Source organism: Heteronotia binoei, chromosome 19 (genome assembly GCF_032191835.1).
Source record: "Heteronotia binoei isolate CCM8104 ecotype False Entrance Well chromosome 19, APGP_CSIRO_Hbin_v1, whole genome shotgun sequence".
NCBI classification, from domain to species: Eukaryota; Metazoa; Chordata; class Lepidosauria; order Squamata; family Gekkonidae; genus Heteronotia; species Heteronotia binoei.
In genome coordinates this window covers 6,219,215-6,241,007 of record NC_083241.1, presented here as the reverse complement: position 1 = coordinate 6,241,007, position 21,793 = coordinate 6,219,215, and the positions used below count along the sequence as shown (strand labels likewise).

The 21,793-nt window shown below is 47.8% G+C and overlaps 1 protein-coding gene across 1 annotated transcript in view; it reads right to left on the bottom strand.

Annotated features, from left to right (window-relative positions):
- SV2B (synaptic vesicle glycoprotein 2B) overlaps positions 1-21,522 on the bottom strand; it is a 40,763-nt gene extending 19,241 nt beyond the window's left edge. The window contains exons 1-4 of the mRNA XM_060260260.1: positions 20,971-21,522; positions 6,489-6,669; positions 4,010-4,161; positions 186-319 (exon numbers count right to left, since the gene is read on the bottom strand). Coding sequence (XP_060116243.1) covers positions 186-319; positions 4,010-4,161; positions 6,489-6,669; positions 20,971-21,463 — 960 coding nt within the window. The 5' untranslated portion in view covers positions 21,464-21,522. The remainder of the gene's footprint in view (positions 1-185; positions 320-4,009; positions 4,162-6,488; positions 6,670-20,970) is intronic.
- Between the last annotated feature and the right edge of the window lie 271 nt (positions 21,523-21,793).

The window sequence follows — 21,793 nt, the reverse complement described above, 5'->3', positions numbered from 1 at the left end:
ATTTAAAAGGAGTGGGGTCCCTTTAAACGTGACGGCCAGAATTCCCTTTGGAGTTCAATCATGCTTGTCATACCCTTGCTCCTGGCTCCGCCCCCAAAGTCTCCTGGCTGCACCTCCAAAGTCCCCAGATATTTCTTAGTCGAACCCAGCAACCTTGGTTTCCGTTTCCCGGCCAGCCTTCTTACCTCCAGCAAAAACCGTGGACTTTCGGGCATGAATTTCAGGGCCACGAGGGAGGCAATGCAAGGCAGGGAGCAGACGACCACAAAGACCCTCCAGCTGTGGAAGTGGTAGTTGGTTCCCATGCTGAAGCCCCAGCCTGCAAAACAGGAAGATGAACAGCGGGGCTGCCTACATTCTCCACTAATTTCTCCGGGCCAGGGCTTTTTTTTTGTAGCAGGGCCTCCTTTGCATATTAGACCACACACCCCTGATGTAGCTCCAAGAGCTTACAGTAGGCCCTGTACTAAGAGCCCTGTAAGCTCTTGGAGGGTTGGCTCCATCAGGGGGTTGTGGCCTAATATGCAAAGGAGCCCCTGCTAGAATTCTATCCCTGGACCCTGTACTAAGAGCCCTGTAAGCTCTTGGAGGGTTGGCTCCATCAGGGGGTTGTGGCCTAATATGCAAAGGAGCCCCTGCTAGAATTCTATCCCTGGACCCTGTACTAAGAGCCCTGTAAGCTCTTGGAGGGTTGGCTCCATCAGGGGGTTGTGGCCTAATATGCAAAGGAGCCCCTGCTAGAATTCTATCCCTGGACCCTGTACTAAGAGCCCTGTCAGCTCTTGGAGGGTTGGCTCCATCAGGGGGTTGTGGCCTAATATGCAAAGGAGCCCCTGCTAGAATTCTATCCCTGGACCCTGTACTAAGAGCCCTGTCAGCTCTTGGAGGGTTGGCTCCATCAGGGGGTTGTGGCCTAATATGCAGAGGAGCCCCTGCTAGAATTCTATCCCTGGACCCTGTACTAAGAGCCCTGTAAGCTCTTGGAGGGTTGGCTCCATCAGGGGGTTGTGGCCTAATATGCAGAGGAGCCCCTGCTAGAATTCTATCCCTGGACCCTGTACTAAGAGCCCTGTAAGCTCTTGGAGGGTTGGCTCCATCAGGGGCTTGTGGCCTAATATGCAAAGGAGCCCCTGCTAGAATTCTATCCCTGGACCCTGTACTAAGAGCCCTGTCAGCTCTTGGAGGGTTGGCTCCATCAGGGGGTTGTGGCCTAATATGCAGAGGGGCCCCTGCTAGAATTCTATCCCTGGACCCTGTACTAAGAGCCCTGTAAGCTCTTGGAGGGTTGGCTCCATCAGGGGGTTGTGGCCTAATATGCAGAGGAGCCCCTGCTAGAATTCTATCCCTGGACCCTGTACTAAGAGCCCTGTAAGCTCTTGGAGGGTTGGCTCCATCAGGGGGTTGTGGCCTAATATGCAAAGGAGCCCCTGCTAGAATTCTATCCCTGGACCCTGTACTAAGAGCCCTGTAAGCTCTTGGGGGATTGGCTACATCAGGGGTGTGTGGCCTAATATGCAGAGGACCGCTGCTAGAATTCTATCCCTGGACCCTGTACTAAGAGCCCTGTAAGCTCTTGGAGGGTTGGCTCCATCAGGGGGTTGTGGCCTAATATGCAAAGGAGCCCCTGCTAGAATTCTATCCCTGGACCCTGTACTAAGAGCCCTGTAAGCTCTTGGAGGGTTGGCTCCATCAGGGGTGTGTGGTCTAATATGCAAAGGAGCCCCTGCTAGAATTCTATCTCTGGACCCTGTACTAAGAGCCCTGTAAGCTCTTGGAGGATTGGCTCCATCAGGGGGTTGTGGCCTAATATGCAAAGGAGCCCCTGCTAGAATTCTATCTCTGGTCCCTGTACTAAGAGCCCTGTAAGCTCTTGGAGGATTGGCTCCATCAGGGGTGTGTGGCCAAATATGCAAAGAAGCTTGTGCTAGAATTCTATCTCTGGACCCTGTACTAAGAGCCCTGTAAGCTCTTGGAGGATTGGCTCCATCAGGGGTGTGTGGCCTAATAGGCAAAGGAGTTCCTGCTGCAAAAAAAGCCCTATGTAAAAGTAGTCAAATAAAATAAAGAATGATTGAGGGCAGGATTCATTGAGGAGAAATAAATGGCGTCTGGAGCCTTGTAAGCTCTTGGCAGATTGGCTACATCAGGGGTGTGCGGCCTAATATGGAAAGGAGCTCCTGCTAGAATTCCACCCCTGCCTTTGCATATTAGGCCACACACCACTGATGTAGCCAATCCTTCTGGAGCTTACAGGAGGCCCTGTACCAAGAGCCCTGTAAGCTCTTGGAGGATTGGCTAGATCAGGGAGGTGTGGCCTAATATGCAAAGGAGTTCCCACTACAGACCTCCCCCCTGCTCCCGTCCTATTACAGAGGGAGGGGAGGATTCTTCATTGCTAACTCAAAGGGGGAAATTTAGCTTTCATTTTTGATCAGAGCAAGTTTCCAGCCCCTTTGGATTATGAAGATCTGTCTGGAAGTTGTTGGAGAAAGCTCAGTGCGATTCCTGCTGGACTCCGTATGCCCTGAACAGCTTCTTGCCCCTCGCGATGACAAGCAAAGCAGAATCATCCAAAATATGCAGATATACAAATCTACCCAGGACTTTTTTTTGTAGCACAGACTCCTTTGCATATTAGGCCACACCTCCCTGATGTAGCTAATCCTCCAGGAGCTTACAGGGCTCTTAGTACACAGCTCTAAGCCCTGGGAGGGTTGGCTACATCAGGTGTGTGTGTGTGTGGCCTAATATGCAAAGGAGTTCCTGCTACAAAAAAAGCCCTGAATCTATGTTGCAAAATTCTGCTTGTTCCCAGTGAAAACCGCTCAAACAGGGGCAAGCTATAATTATTCCAAAAGCTGCCCATGAAGGCTAATGCAGCATTTTTGCCCGTATAAATTCAGATATCTCTGGAGGGCAAAAGTACAGGGGGAGTATGAAGAACTGCTGATCGGTATTTTACTGGCCCATCCTGTGCAACCAGTACTGCCACAGGAGGTGGTGGCAGCTACAAGCTCAGACAGCTTCAAGAGGGGATTGGATTAACATCTGGAGCAGAGGTCCACCAGTGGCTATCAGCCACAGCTTATCGTTGGAACTCTTTGTCTGGGGCAGTGATGTTCTGTATTCTTGGTGCTTGGGGGGCGGCAATAGTGGCAGAGCTTCTAGTGCTGGCACCTGGGTTTTTGGCCACTGTGTGACACAGAGTGTTGGACTGGACGGGCCATTGGCCTGACCCACCATGGCTTCTCTTATGTTCTTATGTGTGACACAGAGTGTTGGACTGGATGGGCCATTGGCCTGATCCAACATGGATCCATGTTCTGTCTTCTTGGTGCTTGGGGGGGGGCAACAGTGGGAGGGCTTCTAGTGTCCTGGCCCCACTGATGAACCTCCTGATGGCACCTGGGGGGAGGGGGTTGGCCTCTATGTGAAACAGAGTGTTGGACAGGATGGGCCATTGGCCTGATCCAACAGGGCTTCTCTTATGTTCTTCTGTGACACAGAGTGTTGGACTGGATGGGCCATTGGCCTGATCCAACAGGGCTTCTCTTATGTTCTTTTGTGACACAGAGTGTTGGACTGGATGGGCCATTGGCCTGATCCAACAGGGCTTCTCTTATGTTCTTCTGTGATACAGTGTTGGACTGGATGGGCCACTGGCCTGATCCAACATGGCTTCTCTTATGTTCTTATGTGACACAGAGTGTTGGACTGGATGGGCCATTGGCCTGATCCAACAGGGCTTCTCTTATGTGACACAGAGTGTTGGACTGGATGGGCCATTAACCTGATCCAACATGGCTTCTCTTATGTTCTTACTGGGGGGACTGAACATTTTTGAAACACCAGATCCTACCCGACTCTAACTGACTGGTAGATTCTCCACCCACGAACCATCCACTCCACCCCACCAGTTTTACTTGCTGGTACAACCTGGAAGGGGGAGGGGCTGTATGTTTAAAACAAAAGATGGCACAGCGCTGCACATGGATTTGGAAGCAGTTACCGTAATGTGGAATGATGCTCCAGGCCATGATTGAGGCATAAAGCCCACCGATCATCCAGAACATGCAAAGCCAGCTCAGGTGTTCCCCTCTCTTCTCACGGGACAAGAATTCAGAAAAATAGGCAAACACAATAGGGAGTGTACCCCCGATTCTAAGGAAACAACAACAAAAAGGAAGAGGAAGAATCAAACACCCCACAAATTAAGCACTCAATTTGCACAACTCATCCATGGCTCTGTTATGAAGACTGAATATGGAGCAGAGGTCCTCCAGTGGCTATTCGCCATGATGTATAGATGGAACACTGTCTGGGGCAAGTGATGCTCTGTCTTCTTGGTGCTTGGGGGGCAAGAGTGGGAGGGCTTCTAGAGTTCTGGCCCCACTGGTGGACTTCTTGATGGCCCCTGGGTTTTGGCCATTGTGTGACACAGAGTGGTGAAATGGATGGGCCACTGGTCTGATCTGATATGGCTTCTCTTATTTTTCAATGGCTATTATCCACAAGATATCGAGGGAATACTCTGTCAGGGCACTGATGCTGTCTTCTTGGTGCTTGGGGGGACAAAAGTGGGAGGGCTCCTGGAGTTCTGGTCCTGCTGATGCCCCTCCTGATGGCACCTGAGTTTTGGTCACTGTGAGAGACAGGGTGTAGGACTGGATGGGTGGGCCATTGGCTTGATCCAACATGGCTTCTCTTATGTTCTTATGTGACACAGAGTGTTGGACTGGAGGGGCCATTGGCCTGATCCAACAGGTCTTCTCTTATGTTCTTATGGGACACAGAGTGTTGGACTGGATGGGCCACTGGCCTGATCCAACAGGGCTTCTCTTATGTTCTTCTGTGACACAGAGTGTTGGACTGGATGGGCCACTGGCCTGATCAAACATGGCTTCTCTTATGTTCTTATGTGACACAGAGTGTTGGACTGGATGGGCCACTGGCCTGATCCAACATGGCTTCTCTTATGTTCTTTTGTGACACAGAGTGTTGGACTGGATGGGCCACTGGCCTGATCCAACAGGGCTTCTCTTATGTTCTTCTGTGACACAGAGTGTTGGACTGGATGGGCCATTGGCCTGATCCAACAGGGCTTCTCTTATGTTCTTATGCGACACAGAGTGTTGGACTGGATGGGCCATTGGCCTGATCCAACAGGGCTTCTCTTATGCTCTTATGCGACATAGAGTGTTGGACTGGAGGGGCCATTGGCCTGATCCAACAGGGCTTCTCTTATGTTCTTATGTGACACAGAGTGTTGGACTGGATGGGCCACTGGCGTGATCAAACATGGCTTCTCTTATGTTCTTCTGTGACACAGAGTGTAGGACTGGATGGGCCATTGGCTTGATCCAACCGGGCTTCTCTTATGTTCATATGTTTCATAGAACAGATGTGGAATTCAGAATCCAGATAATCAAATGCTTCACTTCAAAAAGGAAGCAAGAAGTTACTAGTCCTTATGACTGCAAAGGTAAGCATGAACACATTGGGACGACGCCTGATGCAAACTGAGAAGTCAGAGGACGTTAATGAGGACATCCAATCAAGAGACAGGAGAAACGGTGCGCTATAACTTTTAGAAGTCCCTAACAGAAGCAAAATCAATTATTTCAAGTGAGGAAACTTAATGTGTCTGTTGAATTTGCATATTTTATTCTGGTAGCAGAAGTTTTCTTTTCTGAGCACTGAACTGGGGTTCCCTTTGGCAGAATCTGAACAAACATGGAAGTTGCCTAACACCACATCAGACCCCCGGGTCCATCCAGGTCAGTATCATCTACTCAGACTGGCAGCAGCTCTCCAGGATCTCAGGCAAAAGTATTTCACATTACCCCCTGCCTGGTCCCTTTAATGGACAATACTGGAGACTGAACCTGGAACCTTCTGCATGCAAAAACTTTCCCACTGAGCCAAACACATCCCCTGAGTCTGGGGGTGTTTCAGAGCAACACGGAGTGCCAATGCATTTGAACATCTCACTCCATAAGTTCCAGGGCTCAAAAGGACAGATGACTGTATTCCAGTTCAAGCAACCCTTTATACCTCAAATAGAAAATATTAGAGGCAATATTTTCAGCCTTAGCACAAAATAATTATTTTTTAAACATCACCGAGTCCTGATGCAGGTTGGCCATTTGCCTCCCTGCAGTAACTCATCTTCTGCCCTCGACCCTAATCCCCCCACCCTCAAGAAACTGTGGAGGAAAAAAAATGGCTAGAAAAATGATCCCCATAGTGACACTCTAGGAATTTCCCCATTTCTTTATGGTCTTTACCACAGAGATTACGGGAAATTCCTAGAGTGTCACCTGGAAGCGATATCACAGCCTCCAAAATCTCCACCCTCCTCAGGTACTACCTTCAACATCTCCCAACATTTGCTGAGATAATGTTGTTTGTGGAGAGGTCAAATCTTGCCAGCTTTCCCCTTCATGAAACAGAGACCAGGCCTTTCCTGAGGAAAAGACCATACCCACCCGAAACCAGAGATAAGGCGGCAGAAGAGGAAGAATCCATATCCCTGGACAAAGGAGGAGAGGAACGCGAAGGCAGCGTTGATGGAGAGAGAAAGGATGAGACACTGCTTCCGGCCCAGTTTGTCCGCCAGGCCACCCCACAAAACAGCGCCCAGCATCATGCCCAAGTAGACAATCAGGCCTGCAGGAGAGAGGAAGACAGAAGAAGAAGAAGGATTCAGAAGCAGAGCCACGCCAGTCATATTTTTAAAAGGGCAGCCCTGTCAGATCATGGCAAACCACTACAGTTTGGTATAGTGGTTAAGTGCGCAGACTCTTATCCTGGAGACCTGGGTTTGATTCCCCACTCTTCCACTTGCAGCTGCTGAAATGGCCTTAGGTCTCTCATCGCTCTTGCAGAGCTGTCCTTGAAAAGGCAAGGGAAATAATGGAAATAATGTTGGAAATAATGGAGGATTCCCACAGGTTATAATGGAAGCACTTTTGGGGGGCGCTTTCTTTGGAGGCTCATAGAATTGGACCCCCTGGTCCAAACTTTTTGAAACTTGGGGGGGGGCGGTTTGAGGAGAGGCACTGGATGCTATGCTGCAAATTTGGTACCTCAACCTCAAAAAACAGCCCCCACAGAGTCCCAGATAGCCCAGATCGAATCTCCATTATATCCTATGGAAATTGGTTTCCATACAGAATAATACAGTGCCTGGTGGGGTGTCTGTTGTAGGGGAGGAAGGTAAAGGAGATTGTGAGCCGCTCTGAGACTCTTCGGAGTGGAGGGCGGGATATAAATCCAATATCTTCATCTACCTCACAGGGTGTCTGTTGTGGGGGAGGAAGGGAAAGGAGATTGTGAGCCCCTCTGAGACTCTTTGGAGTGGAGGGCGGGATATAAATCCAATATCTTCATCTACCTCACAGGGTGTCTGTTGAGGGGGGGGGGGAGGTAAAGGAGATTGTGAGCTGCTCTGAGACTCTTCGGAGTGGAGGGCGGGATATAAATCCAATATCTTCATCTACCTCACAGGGTGTCTGTTGTGGGGGAGGAAGATAAAGGAGATTGTGAGCCGCTCTGAGACTCTTCGGAGTGGAGGGCGGGATATAAATCCAATATCTTCATCTACCTCACAGGGTGTCTGTTGTGGGGGAGGAAGGGAAAGGAGATTGTGAGCCGCTCTGAGACTCTTCGGAGTGGAGGGCGGGATATAAATCCAATATCTTCATCTTCTTCTTCTTAAGTAATTATATATAGAAAAAAGTATGGTAGCCTATTTACCTCACAGTTTCTTGTTTGTTTTCTGTCATGTGTCTCCACTGTGATCCCATTGTGGATTATTGCCCCACCTGGGGATTGGCAACCCCGGGACACGAGGAGTACCATAAGCAGTCCTCGTGGAGCTGAGCCGATTGTGGGAAGGAGGCCATGGGCTCAGTTGGTTCTCGCCAACAGCAGGCGGAGAATGGATTCGCCTCGCTCCCAGCGCCCTCGCTAAATGCAAAAGTCACACAGTGGAAACACCGTGGCAAGACTGTACAACACAAGGCTTGGATATCATGTTAATCAGACCTCGGCGGGGCCCATAAATACTGTAATTTCTCCTAATCAGAATGTCAGCAAATCCTACCCTGTGAATCACAGCTTTTTCAGACGCTTGGCGGCAAGCCAACCCGTGGTTCCCTTTCTTTTATTCATCATTCAATTTTGTGTTTTTCCTCCCCAAGGGGACTGTTATTCAACGGCGTGATTGTGCATTCAAAGATACACACGCCTGCATTCGTCACAGAGCTTATTCTGCAGGAGCATCTGAAACGCTGGTTTATAGTTGGTTTGGAAGCTGAGTGTATTGCACGGTCTTCCTTCTGATCCCTGTATAGATTATTGGACTGCAGGCGCGAGCAGCCAGAGTTCCTTCTAAGCCGAGTTGGTGTGAGCTCGTTCGGAGGTTTTTCGCCTCCGGCTCACATGTTTTTGTCTTAGCTCAGGAAAAATGGCTCCAAAGCAAGCTAATCGATGCTAGCAACTTTAGTGCGAGTAGCTCACAAAGCAGAATTTTTGCTCTTTAGTCTCCACAGCTTAGAGCAGGGGTGGCCAAACTGTGGCTCGGGAGCCACATGTGGCTCTTTCACGCATGTTGTGTGGCTCTCCAAACCCCAACAAGCTTGTCAGTCAGCTTAGAAAAGGCATTTCTCTTTTTAAATCACTTCTCCAAGCTGAGCCAGTTACGACTTTAGTTACGACTTCAAGAAAACTGCAGAGACTTTTTTGCTTGGATTACAATTAGAAAAATTTCCAAAGGAAGACAGGACTTTAATTTGGTACTTGCTCTCAGCTGCTAGGACATTGTATGCGCAGCTGTGGAAACAAGGGAAAATACCAGAGAAATGGGATTGGATTGTGAAAGTTTTATCGTGGAGTGAGATGGACAAATTAACTAAAATTTTAAGAGACTATGATTTAGATTTATTCAAAAAGGAGTGGAAGAAATTTAAAGGATATATGGAGAAAGAGTGGAACGTAAAAAGACATTGGACAATTTTTTAGTATTAATCAAAAGTATTAAATTTTGATAGATTAGTGGTACCTTTAGAATTAAACTCAAATTTATAACTTTGGGGAAGTCAATATTGGAGGGAGGGGTTGAAATATCATATGGGTTAGTATAGGAAAAAGATAATTAAATAATTGTAACCATATGTTATTACTAAATTGTTAAAACACAGAAAATGCATTTAAAGTTAAAGTTGCTTTCCACCTCTCCCTCCCTCCCCATCTATTTATCTTCCTTCCTTCCTTCCTTCCTTCCTTCCTTCCTTCCTTCCTTCCTTCCTTCCTTCCTTCCTACATCTGACGTTCACATCTTGCAGCTCTCAAACATCTGACATTCCTGTCTTGCAGCTCTCAAACATCTGACATTTATTCTATATGGCTCTTAATCAAGTTTGGCCACCTCTGGCTTAGAGGGAGTATCACTAGCAACTGGAAAAGCCCTGGGCTAAACAGTCCTTGGAGGGAATAACTCCACTTGCCAGTTCTCACAATTCTCTATATCATAGACCAGGGGTACAAAGAAGGAGTCAAGTGGCACCTTTAAGACCAACAAAGTTTTATTCAGAATGTAAGCTTTTGTGTGGAGAGCTCCATGGTGCAGAGGAGTAAAGCTGCAGTACTGCAGTCAGAGCCCTGAAATTTGATCCCGGAGGAAGCTGGATTCAGGTAGCCAGCTCCAAGTTGTCTCAGCCTTCCATCCTTCCAAGGTCGGTAAAATGAGCCCCCAGCTTGCTGGGGGGAAAGTGTAAAAGACTGGGGAAGGCGACGGCAAACCATCCCGTAAAAAGCCTGCCATGAAAACGTTGTGAAAGCAGCGTCTCCCCAGAGTCGGAAACGACTGGTGCTTGCACAGGGGACTAGCTTTACCTTTAAGCTTTTGTGTGCTCTAAGCAAATTTCATCAGAGTAGGAATCAGGTACTATAGACCAGGGGTGTTGAACTCATTGGTCACAAGGACCAGATCTGACATAAATGAGACCTTGCCAAGCTGGGCCATGCGTGTCTGAAAATGTAATGCCAGGAGCAGAGATAAAAACTTTACAAAGGACACAGACAAATACAATTAAAGATTTTTTTAAAAAAAAAACTTAAAACATGTTTAAAAGATTATCACTGTTGCAATATTTTGTTTATTTATCTCCGATGACTGATGCCTCTTGTCCTGAATCATTGCACCAAAATTCTAGGCCAGTGGCCAAGAGAATTCTGGCAACCCTAGGTGTGTGTGTGGGGGGGCAATTTTAATGGTGTTTGCATGTGATTTTTATCACCTATGTTTTAAATGGTTCATAGGGTTGCCAAGTCCAATTCAAGAAATATCTGGGGACTTTGGGGGTGGAGCCAGGAGACATTAGGGGTGGAGCCAAGATCAAGGCTGTGACAAGCATAATTGAACTCCAAAGGGAGCTCTGGCCATCACATTGAAAGGGACAGCACACCTTTTCAATTTCTTCCTTCCATAGGAAATCATGAAGGATAGGGGCACCTTCTTTTGGGGCTCATAGAATTGGACCCCCTGGTCCAATCGTTTTGAAACTTGGAGGGTATTTTGGGAAGAGGCACTAGATGCTATACTGAAAATTTGGTGCCTCTACCCCCAAAAATAGCCCCCCTCCCCAGAGCCCCAGATACCCACGGATCAATTCTCCATGATTTTCTATGGGAATAAATCTCCATAGGGAATAACAGAGTTGCCAGCAGACATTTCCCTCCCCTCCCCCTGCTTTCTGACGACCCTGAAGCAGGGGGAGGGCCTCCAAACCGGGGGATCCCCTGCCCCCACCTGGGGATTGGCAACCCTAATGGTTCGCCACCTCAGGATGGCCCTTTGCAAGGGCAAAAAACCGAGACACACATTTTGTAAATAAAATGAAAAGAATAAATGAGAGCAGCGATGAGATGAGCTTTCCCCCCCTCACCCTACCCCAGTTCTGCAGAGATTTTTCCCCTCACCCTACCCCAGTTCTGCAGAGATTTTTCCCCTCACTCTACCCCAGTTCTGCAGAGATTTAGCTCCCAGCAATGCTAATGGAGGGAACGAAAAGCCAGGGGTCATTTTGTAGAAAAATAGATGGTGGAGCTCATTAGCATACGCCACCCCCACCCCCACCCCCAGCCAAAAGCAACCCAATGCAAGAAAGGAGAGCCCCAGGTGATCAAGGCCTGCTTGGGCTGGCTAGACATTCATCCAAGCAGGCCTCGCTCACCTGGGGCTCTCCTTGGCCACCCCCAGTCAAAAGGCCAGCAAGCCACCCGCTGCCCAAAATCACATAAGAAGTGGAGAAAGGGTGGCGCAGGCTTCTCCAAACTTTAATGAGGGCTGCTGGGGGTGTGGCAAAGCCCCTGGTGGCTGGCTGGCTGCCCGCTCTCCTAATCCAGGGATTGTTATGCAGCTGCACCTACTATTCAATGGACAAGGTAGGTGGGGAGGCAGAGGGGGAACCCTCAGAAAGGTTCCGGAGCTGTGCTCCTGTGAGCTCCTGCTGAATCTGGGGCCTGTGAAAACCTGAACAGTGAACAGGGCAAGAGAAGCCCAGGGGCTACCCAAGAGGCAGGTACCAGAAAATAGAGACAGATAAACGAAGCTGGGTTGGAATCAATACTCCCTCTAAGCTGTGGAGTCTTGCGAGCAACAATTCTACTACACTTCATGAGCTGCTGGCATTAACGTTTGTGAGCTGCTGCCGTTTTTCATGAGCTAAAACAAAGATGTGTGAGCCGGAGACTAAAAAAAGTGAGCTAGCGCACACTAACTCGGTTTTGAGGGGACACTGGTTGGAATGTGGTCGCCCCTGTTCCCCAACCCTGAGCCCTGCCAACAAAATCCAAGTCTGTTTTATTTATTTTGGATGTTGTTATCTGCTCCACCTTGCTGTCTTGCTCCTGCTGCCGTTGCTGCCAGATTAAAAACAAATGACCCGGCAGAATAAATTGCTTTCTGCAGAGCAAATCCATCTTCCCAGCTGTTCAACCAAAGCTGCTTAACAAAACAGGCCACGCACACACATGCACACACACACGGTCTCTGCCCTCCCCCATCCATTTGGGTTCGAACTAAGGTTGCCAAGTCCAATTCAAGAAATATCTGAGGACTTGGAAGTGGAGCCAGGAGACATTGGGGGTGCAGCCAGGAGCAAGGTTGTGACAAGCATAATTGAACTCCAAAGGGAGTTCTGGCCATCACATTGAAAGGGACCGCACACTTTTTAAAGGCCTTCCCTCCATTGGAATAATGAAAGATAGGGGCACCTTCTTTGGGAGCTCATGAAATTTGGACGGTGTTTTAAGGAGAGTCGCCGGATGCTATGCTGAAAATTTGGTGCCTCTACCTCAAAAAACAGCTCCCCTTAGAGCCCCAAATATCCGTGGATCAATTCTCTATTATACTCTATGGGAATTTGTCTCCATAGGGAATAATGGAGTGTGCAGCAGGCATCTCCCCCCCCCCCGCTTTCTGATGTCCCTGAAGTGGGGGAGGGCCTCCAAACTAGGGGATCCCCTGCCCCCACCTGAGGGTTAACAATAAAACACAACCATAAGGTTATAGTGACAAAATAATACGTAATGTGTAATAGAGCAACGTAATATATAGGATATGCACAACAAGCCTTAGCAACAACTCTAATTGTTATCATGAATGAAGTCCATTTCTCAAACAGAACAAGGTGAATCCAGAATGCACTGAAACTCTTCAGATTTGATGATTCCACCGTATTGTTCATTAGCAGAAAAGAACAATCCCCGATTGCAACAAGAAGGAAAAATTCCTGGACGACTTCTGTCGTCGACTTCTGCCGCACCCGCTTCAGGCCTTTATCAACAAGAGATATTCCACAATGCCCAATTATAACAAATATCAAAATTATAACAAATTATAACAAATATCAAAAATTCAAAAACAATTCACATATGGACCAAACATCGCCAACAAAATTATTTCATAGAAATGAAATGATTTTTGATATTTGTTATCAATGCACAAAGTACGTGCGTGAGCCATCAATGAAAGAATTTTTGATATTTGTTATCTGCTGGCCACTCCATTATACCCCATGGAGACCAATTCCCGTAGGGTATAATGGAAAATCAATCTGTGGGTATCTGGGGCTCTGAGGGGGGTGTTTTTTGAGGTAGAGGCACCAAATTTTCAGCACAGCATCCTCTCCTCAAGACACCCTCCGGGATTCAAAAAGATTGGACTAGGTGATCCAATTCTATGAGCCCCCAAAGAAGGTGCCCCTATCCATTATTTCCAGTGGAGGGAAGGCATTTAAAAAGGTGTGCAGTCCCTTTAAATGTGATGGCCCAACTCCTTTCAGAGTTCATTTGTGCTTGCCAAACCCTTGCTTCCTGGCTCCACCTCCAACCCCCCCCCCGGATATTTCTTGACCTGGCCACCCAACCAGAATAAGAAATCCAAGATGGCGTCCTATAGGTTTTTCTCTCCCACTTTTAGACCGCCTGGCCCTTTTCTGGGCAGGGGGAGGGAACTTGCCAACGAAATATACAGAAGGGGAAGGGTAAGAGGGTGCTAGCTGATGGAAAAAAACATCGCTGCTGAAGCAAAAGGAAGTCAAATTTAATAAGAATCATCAGTTCCCTTGGAGAAAATGGCAGCTTTTGGGAGAGGACTCTATGGCAGCACATTCCCACTGAAGTTCCTCCCCAGCTCCCACCCCCAAACCTCCAGGAATTTCCCATCCTTGGCTCAGGCCAGTCCAACAGCTTTTGTCATGACAAAATATTTCCGACTGACCCTGAGTGTTAAATAGGCTTCCCAATCCCCAGGTCCCAGCGGGGGATCCCCTGGTTTTACAGGCTTCCCCCCTCCCCCAGCCAGCTGGCCGGCGGGGGGAGCTCCACCCCCATAGCTATTATGCACCTCCAAGAACGATTCCCATAGGGAATGATGGGGAATTGATCCGTGGGTGTCAGGGGCTCTGGGGGGGCTGTCTTTTGAGGTAGAGGCGTCAAATTTTCAGTATAGCATCTAGTGCCTCTCCACAAAGTACCTCCCAAGTTTCAAAAAGATTGGACCAGGGGGTCCAATTCTATGAGCCCCAAAAGAAGGTGTCCCTATCCTTCATTATTTTCTATGGAAGGAAGGCATTCTAAAAGGTGTGCTGTCCCTTTAAATGTGATGGCCAGAACTCCCTTGGAGTTCAATTATGCTTGTCATACCCTTGCTCCTGGCTCCGCCCCCAGTGTCTCCTGGCCCCACCCCCAAAGTCTCCTGGCTCCACCCCCAAAGTCCCCAGATATTTCTTGAATTGGACTTGGCAACCCTAGTGTTAAACGGCAACTTTGGGACCAACATGGAGAAAATTCCAGACAAAATGGACAGATTCTGGGAGGAGTTTGGGAGCAGATTTGGAGAAGGGTTATAAAAGGATAAAACTGGAAGAATTAATAGGTCCCGTCCTGGCTGATCAACTTAGATCTTCCCCTAACATGGGAACCAAGCACCAGTTTGAAAGCCTCTGTCCAATGAGGTGACACGCAGGCTTCAGATTCAGCAGGAGCTCACAGGAGGGCAGCTCCTGTACCTTTCTGATAACCCCCCTCCTCCTCCCCACCTGAGTCCACTGAATAGGAGGTGCAGCTGCATAACAATCCCTGGATTAGGAGAGCGGGCAGCCAACCAGCCACCAGGGGCTTTGCCACGCCCCCAGCAGCCCTCATTAACCGCGAGAGAAGCCCACACCACCCTTTCTCCACTTCTGATGTGATTTTGGGTGGAGGGTGGCTTGCTGGCCTTTTGACTGTGGAGGGGGGGAAGCCCAGGAGAGCCCCAGGTGAGCGAGGCCTGCTTGGGCTGGCTGGATCTCTAGCCAGCCCAAGCAGGCCTCACTCGCCTGGGGCTCTCCTTTCTTGCGTCAGGTTGCTTTTAACTGGCTTGGGGGTGGCATATGCTAATGAGTTATGCTAATGAGCTCCACCACCTATTTTTCTACAAAACGACCCCTGTACATACCTACAGTCTTACCCTTGTATTTGTCCCTGGCTTCAGGTACCCAAAGGTATATTGCCAATGAACATGGAGGCTCCATTTATCTAACTGCCCTTATCAGATGCAAGAAGCAAACTGAACAGTTCCTTGGACAGGGGTGAGTGTCACTGGCTGACCGCATGCCAACACTACCCCTAAGGCTTCCGGTTGACAACATATTACTTCATCCTGTTTGCAGTGCAAAGGGGACAGGGGTGATTGGACAGCATCCATGCCAACTCCACAGTCTTGATGACATCAAATGCTATCCAGACATCTTTCGATCCAGACATAGCCTGAAGCTCTTGCTTCGTTAGACAGAGAATTAAGCTACTAGAACATTTAGAAATTCAAGATGCGTGGGAAGATGAGGAAGAACAGAGCACATTTCTGGAGGGAACATAATTTCTACAATTTTTTTCTCTTTTTTTACTCATGCTGTACAGTATCAAAGGCAGATCAAGATGACTAATTATTCTTATTAAATTTGGCTTCCTTTTGCTTCATTATTTAGTTTCATACCAGTTGCCTCTTTTTAAAAAGCAGAGCGGGGGAGGGGGATTCAATAGCATGTGTACTTATGCCAGTATCTTTAAATTGCTTGAGTCAGTAGGAATCACCTATCATAAATCCATTCTTGCCATCTCAATGGTTTATGGACCACAGGCTGACCGGATTCTGAACTTGTTTGATCAAATGAAATCTATGGCATTCTCTAGGATTCTCTTCCACAAAAATGTGCTGGGGGAGGTGGGAATCATTTAGAATAGTGCCAGCATGGTTTTCTCAAGAACAAGTAATGTCAGACTAACCTGATCTCTTTTTTTGAGAAAGCGACTACCTTGCTGGATCGGGGGAATGTTGTAGACATTGTTTTTCTTGATTTCAGTAAGGCTTTTGATAAGGTTCCACATACTATCCTTGTTGACAAGTTGGTAAAATGTGGTTTGGATGCTGTTACTGTTAGTTGGATCTGTAACTGGTTGACAGATCGCACCCAAAGAGTGCTTGTGAATGGTTCCTCATCCTCTTGGAGAGGAGTGACAAGTGGAGTGCCTCAGGGATCTGTCCTGGGACCTGTTTTGTTCAACATCTTTATCAACGATTTGGATGAAGGAATAGAGGGAACGCTTATTAAATTTGCAGATGATACTAAATTGGGAGGGGTTGCAAACACTGAAGAAGACAGAAACAGGATACAGGATGACCTTGACAGGCTGGAAAACTGGACTAAAACCAATAAAATGAATTTTAACAGGGATAAATGTAAAGTTCGGCATTTAGGTAGGAAAAATCAAATGCATGGTTATAGAATGGGGGAGACCTGTCTTAGCAGTAGTATGTGCGAAAAGGATCTAGGGGTCTTAGTGGATCATACGCTGAACATGAGTCAACAGTGTGATGCGGTGGCTAAAAAGGCAAATGCAATTTTGAGCTGTATCAACAGAAGTATAGTGTCCAGAACACGTGATGTGATGTTATCGCTTTACTCTGCTCTAGTAAGACCTCACCCTGAGTACTGTGTTCAGTTTTGGGCACCACAATTTAAGAAGGATGTAGACAAGCTGGAACGGGTTCAGAGGAGGGCGACAAAGATGGTGAGGAGTCTGGAGACCAAATCCTATGAGGAAAGGTTAAAGGAGCTGGGGATGTTTAGCCTGGAGAGGAGGTGGCTGAGAGGTGATAGGATCACCATCTTCAAGTGATCCTTGAAGGGCTGTCATACAGAGGATGGTGTGGAATTGTTTCTTGCAGCCCCGGAAGGCAGGACCAGAACCAAGGGGCTGAAATTAAATCAAAAGCGTTTCCGGCTCAACATTAGGAAGAACTTCCTAACTGATAGAGCGATTCCTCAGTGGAACAGGCTTTCTCGGGAGGTAGTGGGCTCTTCTTCCTTGGAGGTTTTTCAACATAGGCTAGATGGCCATCTGACAGCAATGAAGATCCTGTGAATTTAGGGGGAGGTGTTTGTGAGTTTCCTGCATTGTGCAGGGGGTTGGACTAGATGACCCTAGAGATCCCTTCCAACTCTATGATTCTGTGATTCAGTGTGTTGTAATGGTTTAGAGCAGGGGTGGCCAAACTTGCTGGACTTAAGAGCCACATGGAATAAACATCAGATGTTTGAGAGCCACAAGGAAGGAATGCTGCAGAATGCTGCAGCCAGGCTACTAATGGGGCTTCTTCAGCAGGAGCACATCCAACCTGTGATGAGGGCGCTGCACTGGCTGCCTGTTGCATACCAGGTCTCTTTCAAGGTTCTGGCATTAACCTTCAAAGCCCTATATGACCTATCTATCTGTGGGACTTCCTAGCCCCACATGTTCCCCAGAGAGCACTTCGATCAAGTTCTCAAAATCTTTTGGCTGTCCCTGGGCTAAAGGAGGCTAGGCTAAATTCCACCAGAGCAAGAGCCTTCTTGGTGGCAGCCCCAACAATCTGGAACTCCCTTCCAGAAGCCATCAGGGCCCTGCATGACTCATCGCTGAATCGTTTCAGATGGCATATGACATCTAATGGGAGAGGGCGGCCACCTCACCTGGATCTACCTCGCACTAGTACCATCTGCCTAGGATCTGACCGCTTTGGAGAAAGGAAAGTTCTATATGATCTTGCCTGAAGTAGCACCACTGTGGTTTTATCTGTTTTATTGTTCCACTGTTTTAACATTGTTATCTTATATTGTTAGCCACCTTGAGTCTTCATAGAATGGGTGGGATATAAGTCTAATGTAATAAATAAATAAGAAGGGAGGGAGGGAGGGAGGGAAGAAGGGAGAAAGGGAGGGAGGAAGGAAGGGAGAGAGAGAGGGCGGGAGGAAAGAAGGGAGGGAGGGAGGGAGGCAGGAAGGGAGAGAGGAAGGAAGGGAGAGAGGGAGGAAAGAAGGGAAGGAGGGAGGGAGGAAGGGAGAGAGGGAGGGAGGAAAGAAGGGAGGGAGGAAATAAGGGAGGAAGGGAGGGAGGCAGGAAGAGAGGAAGGAAGGGAGAGAGGGAGGAAGGAAGGGAGAGAGGGAGGAAAGAAGGGAGGGAGGGAGGAAGGGAGAGAGGGAGGAAAGAAGGGAGGGAGGCAGGAAGGGAAGGAGGGAGGAAAGAAGGGAGGGAGGGAGGAAAGAAGGAAGGGAGGGAGGGAAGGAGGGAGGGGGGAAGGGAAGGAGGGAGGAAGTAAGGGAGGGAAGGAGGGAGGGAGGAAGGAAGGAAGGAAGGAAGGAAGGAAGGAAGGAAGGAAGGAAGGAAGGAAGGAAGGAAGGAAGGAAGGAAGGAAGGAAGGAAGGAAGGAAGGAAGGAAGGAAGGAAGGAAGGAAGGAAGGCTGACTTTCTGCCTGGGCAGAAAGGTGGGACTATAAATGTAGTGCATAAATAAATACAAATGCCACCAGATGAGCATACCGAAGAATTTCTCGTTTTCAACTACAGGGGTTTTTTTTAACAACAACAACAACAAAAAAATAGCAAGTCTATTTTCATACATTAATAAATATTTAATATTTAGCGCTGGAGAAATTTGCAACTTGGAATTGTGCACCAGCTATGAGAAATGCAAAGTGCTTACGATGGAGTGTGTCACTTTATCTGGGGGGGGGGGGAATCTATTTATAATATTCAGCCATCTGTTTTCTTTTTTAAAAAAAATGAACGCATGAAGCTGCCTAAGACTGACTCAGACCGTCCGTCCGTCAAGGTCAGTGTTCTCTAATCGGACTGGCGGGGGTCCTCCGGGTCCAGGACGGCGTCCCCTCTAAGCTGAGTTAGTGTGAGCTAGCTCACAGTTTTTTTAGCTTCCAGCTCATGCATTTTTGTCTTCGCTCAGGAAGGACGGCCCCAGAGGAAACTGATTCATGCAGCAGCCAAACCGCGGCCTCACAACTTTAACGCCACCAGCTCGCAAAAGTAGAATTTTTGGTCACCAGACTCCGCAGCTTAGAGCAGGGGTGTCGAAACTCATGAGGGCCGGATCTGACATAAATGAGACCTTGTTGAGCCGGACCATGTCGGGTTGGGCCGAGCCATGTTAGGCCAGGCCACGTGTGTATCTATTTAAGATTAATTAGCAGAGATATAAATTTTATAAAGAACACAAACACAATTTAAAAAAAAAACAACTTAAAATACGCTTAATACATCATTGGTCTTAAAGGTGCTTTCTTTGTATCTCTCCCATGGGAACCAGGGAACTGGACAAAGGAAGCTGTGGCTCTTTCCTTCCTTCCCCAGGGACCGGGGGGGGGAGCCTCAGCCAGTAGAAGGAAGAGAGGCTTGGCTAGTAGCTCTGCTATTCCTCCCCCCCCCTTCCTCCCCAAGGAAGGAGCCTCATCTAATGGAGAAAATAGAGGTTTTGCTCTGCAGCTCCTGTGCGATTGAGCAAGCCTGGCAAAGCAAGCTGTTATGCAGAAGAAAGCGAGAGAGAGGGAGAAGGAAGCAGATGACAGCCAGTTGCTCGGGGGCCTGATAGGAGCCCTCCAGGGGCCTGATTTGGCCCCCAAACTGCATGTTTGTCACTCCTGGCTTAGAGGGAATACGGGTCCCAGGCAGAGGTCTCTCAAATTGTCTATTGCCTGGTCCTTTTTTATTGGAGATGCCAGGGATTGAACTAGGGACCTTCTGCATGCCAAGCAGAGGTCATCCCCCCTCCCTCCTTAAAAGAACATTTTTTATAAATGATGTCCAAGAGTGACAAGTTGGGCGTGGCCAGTGAGAATGACTCCACCCTACTTCACATGAATCAGTTTCTCCAACCTCTCGCCTGTTCCTGTGGCACACCGTCCATGACAGCAGCTAGATTTGAATCCAGGGACATGATAAAGGTCAACAATATTGGAGTGGGGGGATGAGTTTCCAAGAGTCAAAACTCCTTTCATCAGATATGAGTGGGAATGGAAATCTCTGAGTTTTGATATCCCAGGCAGAAGGTCAGAGCGTTGTTCAAAAGAAGAGACTTAGGATGCAAAGGGATTGCAGGAGGTAGAAGGGAAAGTTAAACTCCAGAAAAAATAACAATCCATGACTGCAAATTGATGGAGACACAAATACGTCTGAGAGGAGTACCTGAAGAAGAAGGGACAGACTTAAAAGAACACGTAATAAAAATAATTGCTGATTTCTTGGAGGAAGGTCCTGAAGGGACTAGAATTATGTATGATTATATGTATAGAGTGAATTCATCATATGCCAAGAAAAATAACTTACCAAGAGATGTGGTTATAAGATATATGACAAAAGAAATGGTGGGGAATATCTTGAATAAAAATTTTGAAAAGACATTGATAGTGGGAGGAAGCAGAGTAAGAATAATGAAAGAATTGCCAAGACAAGTGATAAATGACAGGAGAACATATAAGAAATTAACAGAAAAACTACGTGACAATGGAATGAGGTATAGATGGATAATACCTGAAGGTTTGAGCTTTGAGCTACAAGGAAGAAGGGTTACAGTCACAAATACACAGGAGCTGCGTAAATTTTATGAAGAGAATAAAGTATTTGCACCATGATGGATTATAAATTATGTAAATGGACTAAATTCACCACAAAAAAGAAAGGCAATATTTCATTGGATTAAGGATGCAAAGGCACAATGCACATTCTAACTAACTTGATCAGAGCAGAGGGGAAATACTTTGGGGCAGAAAATTTGCACCTGTAGTGAGTTATGAATCCTGTGCCCCTATTCCACTCAGGAGCGGGGGGGGGGGGGGTCATTGTTCTGAACTTGTGAATGAACTAAAGTTCAGCAATCTCACATTGGAATCTCCTCCTGAAGCTTCTCTATTTGAGAACTGCCACTCTTAGATCAAGAACAGAATGACCCAGCAGATTAAAATGTTCTTCCACTGTGTTGTAGCTTTTGTTGTGCATGTTGGTCTTTAAGTTGCTACTGAACTCAAATCTAGTTGTTCTACTGTGCACCGACAAAGCTAACCCTCTGGAACGATGTTCAGAAGAAGTGGTACTCACCGAGCATCCCCTTGTTGGAGGACGACAAGCACATGTCCTTCTCGGCGCTAGGCAGGACGAAGCCAACCACAAACACCTCCACCCCGTCAGCCATCAGCGCCAAGCCCAGGACGATGAAGAGCATCCACTGGAAGCGTCCGTGGCTGCATTCTTCGATGATGGTTTCGTACTGGTGAGCGAGCTGTTCTTCATCTTCCATCCGCTCGGCCACGAGGTCGGCGTGGTCTCGGAACTCGTCGGCCATCCCCGCGGCCTTCTTCTTCTGCTTGGCCTTGACATCATCTGGGTGAGGGATGCCTTGGTACTCACCCTCGTAGACCTCGTCGTCTTCATCGTGGCCTTCCGTGGCATCGCTCTGAGCGTCTTCTTCTTGGCCGGGAACCTCCCCACCATGGTAGTAGCCATCTTGGGGAGGGTAGCCTTCGTAATTGGTTCCTTGGTATCGGTAATCGTCCGACCCTTGGTTCATTTGATTCCGGTACCTGTCATCCATTTTGAAGGCCTCTTCTCGTTTTAGCACGGTGCGACTTCCCACGGGGGTGTATTTTATATATTAAAATGTTCTTAATCTGTCGTTAACTATAGAAACATCCTTTGGGCTTGGACAAGGATGCACAAAACGGTGCCAGAATTCTGGGAGAACTTAGTGGGGGGTTAAACGAAGGAGCGGTTTCTTCCCTTGTCCCTCAAAAAGTGTCTGATTTTCGTGATCTCCGCAGCTCTCTACCACCACTTTCCTTCGACTGGCGAGAGACATGAAGGGTCCGCAGCTTTGTGGAACAGCAGCTAGCGGTGCAGGAGAGTTTTTTTGCTTCTCTGACTC